Genomic DNA, 7,986 nt, shown 5'->3' with positions numbered 1-7,986 from the left:
AAGGGAGTTGGAGATTTTAAAATAAAAAAAATAACGGCGTTGAATGCCGGTGGTTTGCTAAAACGACAGCGGAGGAAACGTGACTCCTACGACAGCCATGTTACGTGTGACAATTATGATTTACTTTCTGTGTTGCCTTCTGAAATTTCCTGCTGTAATTAAGTAACGAAAGGACAACACAAAAGAAGCGTTATAGTGGTGTTAGACATTGATGGTATCGAAATTAGTAGTAGTAAATAACTATTTATAAGAAAAAAATGTTTAAATACAAAATCACAAATGTCTTTGATAGTTTTTAACTAAAAATGTTTATTTGCTACAATCACATAATTTTGGGAGGGATTAAACAAATGATTATAGTATTAAAATCCTTTTATGGAATAATATGATGTAAAATAGTTTAGTACATTAATTCAAGGAATTTTTTTGCAACTTGTCAATTGTAAAAAAATAAACAAAATCCAAAATGGTTCACTGCAATTTCGACGTAGAAGAAATATGAAGAAATATTTCATTTTTATATTTTATTTATTTTATCTCATTCATTTTTATTCTATATACTATTTATAATTTACCAACATAGTTTGACTTTTTTTTTGCTAAAAGATATTAGTTTGACAATTGTTTGACCCTGGGCACAATTTTAAACTTTTATTGGAATATAAAGGTTTATGTAATAACGTATTATTTACTACATTGTCTATTATAAATAAATGTATGTGAGGGACAATATGTGTTTTTTTTATTAAATGGCAGTGCTATGAAACACATGTTATTTTTTTGATAATCATGAACGAAGAATTACTAACTTCCACTTTCAAATAGTGTACATGTGAAAATGGAAAACGAATGAATACGGCTACCTACTAATCCTCTCAAATACAACCGGTTAAGTCCATTTGGTACAAAATTGTGGATGTTAGAATATGTTTGACATCGAAATAGTCACGCTGTTTGAGCATTGAAGAAGTCTAATTTGGTAATTGGTCGGTGCTCACAAGAAAGAGAAAACAACTTGGGTCAAATTAATACATACTCCCTATCCCTATGTTCCCTGAAATCGATTTTCTAAAGTGTTTACGTTTCTTAAGAATTCAATAAATGTTATAATTTATTTTTTTTATTTTATTATACACTTTTCAATAACTTTTCACCAATGAAATTTAATCAATTCAAATATTTTCATTTAATGTTTTTTAAAAATATAAAAAGTACCTTAAACATATAAAAATCTATCTTTGTGCAATAAGTAAAAAATCTAAAACATCTTAATTTCGAGAACGAAGAGAGTAGTATAATACTACCTCCGTTCCCGAAAGTAAAATGTTTTAGATTTTTTTCTTGTTCAACAAAGATAGATTTTCTATATTGTTAAGATATTTTTTTATATTTTTGAGGAACATTAATTGAGAATATTTGAATTGATTAAATTTTATTGGTGGAAAGTTATTGGAAAATGAATAAGAAAGTAAAAAATAAATTAAATTATAAATATTTATTAAATTCTTAATAAGCGTGCATACTCTAGAAAATCTTATTTTCAGGAACAGAGGGAATATTCTCTCAGTTTCAAAATACATGATGTTTTGAAGAGTTTTTAATGCTTCAAAACGAATGATGTTTTCATATTTTTATATTACTTTTAGTTTTATAGTTTTATTGGAAATTGCATAACCAATAATGCTTTATAATTTTTTCGACGATTGGCTAAAGTAATTTTAATTTATATTTTTAACATTACTTTTTAGACTAAAAATGGATTTCTTAATTTTTGTGCCCTCAACTAAAACTTCAAGGATATAAAATAAACTATCTTTGATCGTCGACTAAAACTTCAAGTATATAAAATAAACTATCTTTGATCGTCAATCCGGATCAATTGCCTGACCGATTGTAATTTAGTATTGCAGAACCTCATGAGCACGGTTTTCTTGTCGTACCAAAAGTAACCATGCGATTGCAGATTGTCGTTATGAAATTACAATCACTTTCTAACCAAATATAATTTTGGTTCGTCGTTATCTAAACTGATCCGGTTTGATGTCTGCCTTGGTACGCTTCGTGGCCGGTACCTAGCCACGGCTGAGGCATGTGCTTTTTTTTTCCGGTAGTAGTTTATTTTATTATTTTAAAATTCTTTCTTTAGTATGAAGAAATATAGAATCATGAAAATAAACTTGAAATAGCTAAATTTCTCAAAATAATTATCGGAATAAAAACTTACAAAACATTTTTTTCGGCAGAAACTGTAATCTTTATCCTATGTAAAAGACTCGTGCTGGAAGTTAAAAACAGTTAAAAAAGGATGTGATGCCAAAGAAAATACAAAGAAGAACAAAAATCAAACTAGACCCGAAAGAGACAAGATCAAAGTGAAATAAAGAGAGTAAAAATTGCACCAAATTGTCTTAAACCGTTCATAAAAGAAATATCCAAAAGGGTATTTTGACAATAATAATAACAAAAGGAAAAACAGTCTTTGGTTTTTGAGCGACTCTATAGAAAGGAGAAAGTTAAAAGACCAAAGTTCTTAAAGTTGTTCAAAGATACCGGGCAGGCAGGCAGGGCTCTGCGACTCCGAAGCAAACTTAAATTTAAAAAGACTTAAAAACATTTTGATATATATATAAACACATAACGCCTCAAGTACCTTCTTCTTCTTCTTTAGACTTCTGCTTCTTTCTCTATAATAGAGTTGACCATTTCAGTTGCACTCATGGGCGGTGAATGTGCGGCCTCACTGGTGTCTTTGATGGGCTTACCCTTTTAAACACACCAAATAAAATGAACACAAAGATGAATACAAGATTCTCCAAATTCTGCTATTAATTTATTAACATATGTAAAAAGATGTCACATTTTATGCAAATGAATCATAAATAGAATCAAGTAAAGGAGCAAGCAATCTAACAACATTTTCATTAGCTTCTATTCAAGTTTGCGTTTAGTGACGCCTAAAAAGTGACATCAAGGGGATACAAAAAGAATGAAAAGATAAAAATCTTTTTTACCTTATTGGGAGTGCGCCCAAGACCATACCACTGCAGTGAAGTGCAGTGATTGCACTATCCGCCTGAGACATCAGAACAAAGTATTGAATTTTCCATTAACAATCATAGTCCATAGCTGAAATGAACCTTTATCAAAGTGAAACTAAAAGATTAAAGTTTGAAGCTTGGACTCCTTTATGCAAACTCCATATTAAAATTTATGCATCTAACTCTTGAGGTTCAGAGAATCTCAGAGACATTATTTTAAAAGTAAGAAGCTTTATGCAATGCAGTTGCAACTGAAACTATTCAATCACCAAAACAAAAGTCCAAAACGGGAACAAGTTAACTGCAAAACTAGGCAGAGAGAGAGTGAGAGAGTTACCATGGCAAACTCAACAAAAGCAATGCGGGTATGGTTGTGATAGTCTCCAAGCCTCAGACGAAAAACCTACAACATATATATATATATTTTAAAAAAAAAAAAATTTGATTGTAGAGCAGAAACACAAAAATACACAATGGTATTCCAAAACCAAATGCTTACCTCTCCGCAAATCATTTCAAAGAAGCCTTTCAACTCAACTTGACTAATCTGCAGTATTTAAGAAACAAAAAGACATTGATGAATGTTAGTTTCTCCAAATAGCTGAGCAGTTAATTGTAAAATGTTACCCGCTTGTCAATGTTGGTACAGTAGACAGTCCTCAAGCACATCTCACGCTCACCCTCAGACTGAGAAAAAGAACCATCATTACGCCTCAAGATTTGACTAAAACTGTTTAACTAATGGTCATGTGAGCTTTTACCCGGGGAAGGAAAGTCGGATTAACAGGGGCGATAGCGGTCTTGGAAGGAAGCACCTTAAGAGGGTAAAAACCAAGCACTGTTCCTGACATGCTCAAAGCAGCTCTAGCTCCCTCTGCAGCAACATTGCGTGATTAGTGGGGGGGGGAAAAAAAAAAAACTCAACTAGTAAAGAGAGGTTTTCAGGCGAAAAGTACCTTCATTGGTGAACTCAACGAAAGCAAAACGGAGGACGGAGTTTGGATCACCGCACACACGACAATCAACAACCTTTTGATTCCCCAAACAAGATCATATGAGGAAAACAGTTACTGCAGGTAATCAAAACATTCTAAACATAGCAAAGATCATTTTAAGTACCTGTCCACAATTAACAAAGACACCTGCTAGGTTCTCCTCGGTAACCTACAGACAAATAAAGTTAAGAGAGGTTATAAAATAGATTCCTTTACGAGAAAAATAAAATGGTAACGGAAGCCAATAGTTTCTTTTTTCTTGACCTGATGATCGATATCAGAGACATAAACAGTTCTCTTGATTACATCTTCCTTCTGAGCCAAGCTGGTTCTTTTGTTCACTCTTCTCCTCCCTTGCCCAAAGCTCCTTCTCTGCAGCAACCCGTAAAATGAGAAACACAACAATTGATATCCAATCAACAGGAAAGTTTTGCACATAATAAGACAATCTGAAGCATGTCAACACAGTTCACAAAATGGCATACCAAAAAGGAAGTTTGCAACCGTTTTCTCCAAGTGTAACTGAATAAGCAAAAGGAAACAGCAAATACCCTATAACTTAACAAACCCACACACAAAGTAAAAACTGCATCTCATACAATGATTGATCAAGCGATTGACTCATGGAACACGCAAAGCTCGAAACTTTCTGTTATCTGTTAACACACAAAGCTTATTCAAACCAACAAACACACACAAAAGGTCAAAACTTTATATATAAATACCCTTCTGGCGAATTGACCACTTCCATCTGCAACAAGAGGCTGCGCTGCGAAACTGTTAGTAAACCCTAACCCATTTCTCGAAACCCCAGATTGACTTCGAGCCAGCGAAGGAGGAACAAACTCCTTAGCCATCGGATTCAGCTTCGAGAACGCATCAGACAGGTTCTTGATCTCACTCTTTACACCATTTGCGGTCTGACCCTTTTGGACAGTCTCATTGGTCCGATCGTCGGAGTCTGGAGTCGGAGGATCCGATGAGGAGTCAAGAGAGGAATCGGATTTAGGGCTCTGATCGTCAGGACATGAGGGATTGGTCTCGGTAGCTGAAGAAGCAGTGTTGTTGTTGTTGTTGTTGTCTAAATTCTGACCAGAAGAGTCCACTTTCACACCAGCATTCTCAGCGACGGCCATGATCGGACCAAAGAGTTGTGAGTCTCCAAAAGGGTAGAAACAAGTTAGGAGCTTGCAGATGTCTCGATCAATGCTACTCCATAGACCCAACTTTAAAGATCAATGAGCGACTGAAACAAAGAAGCAAAAATTGATTTTTTTAGAGAAAGTAAAAATGAGAAACCTTGGAAAAGTCCAAGGGGATGTATTAATTAGTTTATCTTACCAATATACTTTTCTCTCTTCCTGATTAATGTATGGGCTGTAAATTCTATTTCCATCAATATTTTTCTCTCTTTTACTGTTACTAGGAAGCTTCCTGCTTTTCATTTCCAATTAAGTTTTTAATTAAATAAAAATAAAATTAGTTATAAATAGTTGTTAATTGGAAGTTCTGCAATCCAAATTGGACTCCCCTCTAAACATAATAAACTAAAAAGATATTATAAATTAGGGCAAATCTCCAAAATAGCATCTTTCTAAGTTTATATCACAAAAATAGCACTCAAAAACTAAAATGACCAAAATAGCATTTTATGTTTTGAAAAATTTAAATTTTTTATTTTTCAAAATTTGAAATCTTATCCCAAAACCTCACTTCTCAACTCTAAACCCTAAAACCTAAACTCTAAACCCTAAACCCTAAACTCTAAACCTTAAACTCCACCCCTTGAATGCTATTTTTGTGACTTTTGGCCTTGAATGCTAGCTTGGAAACAAAAGCTTGATTTAGTGCTATTTTGGTCTTTTTCTCTATAAATTATTATGTTGAATATCTCGAATTACAAAAATCTCATATATCAATATATTTTTTTTTTGATAATCCAGGGGTTTTCCACTTACGTGGGTCATTCCCCTGGGTCCGGTTAGGCAGCGGTCCATTTCACCCGGGAGGGTTTTACCTGGACTGGGGACAAGGCCCAACACCCAGTACCGCATTTGGTGATAGAATGGGCAGTTTGCCTCCGCCTGGCGTCGAACCCGTGAGCATGACAATTGGCCCACATGGTCCTTACCAAGTGAGCTACCTCGTCCCTGTCATATATCAATATTTTTAGTATTTATAATTAGATAATGATACTTTTATATATTCAAACATAGATATAAGCTGAGAACTTTATGCTGAAAACTTTCCATATAAAATTCACTGACTTTTTAACTGAGTAGTTTATATTTTCAATGCATATGTTTTGATAGTTTTCCTACTTTTATCTTTATTTTTTTTATTTCATCGATTAACAAAACTAAATAAGACAATATATTAATGCATGAATGTAATAGATTAACAAATCAAGTAGAACGGCTTCTCGTACCAAAATTCTTTACCAAAAATGTCATTGAAGAATTTAATAATTTTTTTAGTATGTGAAGAATCTTTGAACAACTTATAAAATAAAATGGATGGAAGTATGTAGTATATCAAGAAGCATATGATCGTTTTGAACAACTTTGTACTATTAGCTGCCCAAACTCTATCGTTGATCTAATGGCGATGTTAGAGCTAATACATCCGGCTGATGTCTTATTCACTTACTATGTTTGAGTTCTCCTTCACTCCTTGTATGCACTTTCGGACATCAATCCCCTCGTTATTTCGTGCATGAGAGCATGCAAATTAAAAATATAAAGCAATGTGACAGAGAAGTAGACATCACATTTCGTAGCCTTTTTTTTTTTTTTTTTTTTTTTGATTAACCTGAGGGTATCCCAGGCCCATGGAGAGGTCCAGACTAATCCCCAAGGGGAGGTGCAGCCCACGGATAGACTCTCTCTCCGGGTATTCAAATGGGCCCTAAAGCATAGGCTCATATCCGTGTTAGGTGACCAGGATAATTGTGACTTAGTTTCGCGCAGCAGATAGATCGAACCTGAAACGTGTTGGCGTCTCAGTCCCGTCTCCTTACCACTCGACCACAATCACCCGGTCAACCTTATATATGTTCCTGCATGAGAGCATGCAAATCAAAACTTAAAGCAATATGATACAGAAGTAGACATCACCTTTCTTAGAAATATGCCTTATGCGAACATTCTCGTGTTTATTAACAATATAGTGGATAAAGTCATAAAACTGCGTGAATGTCTTTTTCTCGATCCATGGTGGTCATACAATATGTGATGTTCATATAAACTACATTCATTGTATTCTCCGCACACTACAAGAAAATAACGGCATACTGAGGAAAAAAATCGTCGGTATGTCGTCGGAATAACGCTATTCCGACGACATACCGACTACAAAAGTCCTCGGAAATAACTTCTCGGAAATTTATTTTTCTTCGGAAATCCCTCGGAAATTTCCGACGGAATTCCGAGGAACTGAATTTCCGAGGAAACTCCGAGGACCACAAGATCGTCGGAAAGTTCCTCGGAATATACCGAGGGAGGACTTCCTCGGTATATTCCGAGGAAATTTCCGATGGTCCAATCCTCGGAAGTTCCGACGAAATATTCCTCGGAATTTGCATCGGGAATTTTCGAGGAACGTGGCCATCGGAAATTTCCGAGGAACGTGGCCATCGGAAATTTCCGAGGAACGTAGCCCCTCGGAAAATTCTGAGGAACATTCACTCGGATTTTTTTTTTAAAATTCCGACGACTTATTCCGAGGAACATTCCTCAGATTTTTTTTTAAAAAATTCCGACGACTTATTCCGAGGAAAAGGTCGTCGGAAATTTCCGAGGGTGCTTTTCCTCGGAATTTCGAAAAAAATAATTTTTTTTAAAAAATAATTTTTTAAAAAAAATTAAAATTTGTGAAATTTAAATTCGAAAATATGAAATTAAAATAAAAACTGAAAACATATTAGATAATTCAAAGTTCTACAAATAAAAATA

The 7,986-nt window shown here is 34.3% G+C and overlaps 1 protein-coding gene across 1 annotated transcript; it reads right to left on the bottom strand.

Moving 5' to 3' along the window:
- Positions 1–2,378: 2,378 nt before the first annotated feature.
- Positions 2,379–5,324, bottom strand: LOC106335615 (polyadenylate-binding protein-interacting protein 10-like). The gene is made up of 10 exons (XM_013774187.1): positions 4,759–5,324; positions 4,298–4,405; positions 4,158–4,202; positions 3,995–4,067; positions 3,800–3,912; positions 3,666–3,725; positions 3,538–3,585; positions 3,376–3,441; positions 3,012–3,073; positions 2,379–2,763 (listed from the first exon to the last, which is right to left on the bottom strand). Exons 1-10 carry the CDS (start codon positions 5,167–5,169, stop codon positions 2,715–2,717), a joined length of 1,035 nt encoding a protein of 344 aa, XP_013629641.1. The 5' UTR covers positions 5,170–5,324; the 3' UTR covers positions 2,379–2,714.
- Positions 5,325–7,986: the final 2,662 nt, after the last annotated feature.

Source organism: Brassica oleracea, chromosome C3, assembly GCF_000695525.1.
Source record: "Brassica oleracea var. oleracea cultivar TO1000 chromosome C3, BOL, whole genome shotgun sequence".
In the NCBI taxonomy this organism is placed as follows: domain Eukaryota; kingdom Viridiplantae; phylum Streptophyta; class Magnoliopsida; order Brassicales; family Brassicaceae; genus Brassica; species Brassica oleracea.
This window is presented reverse-complemented; position numbering and strand designations above follow the sequence as displayed.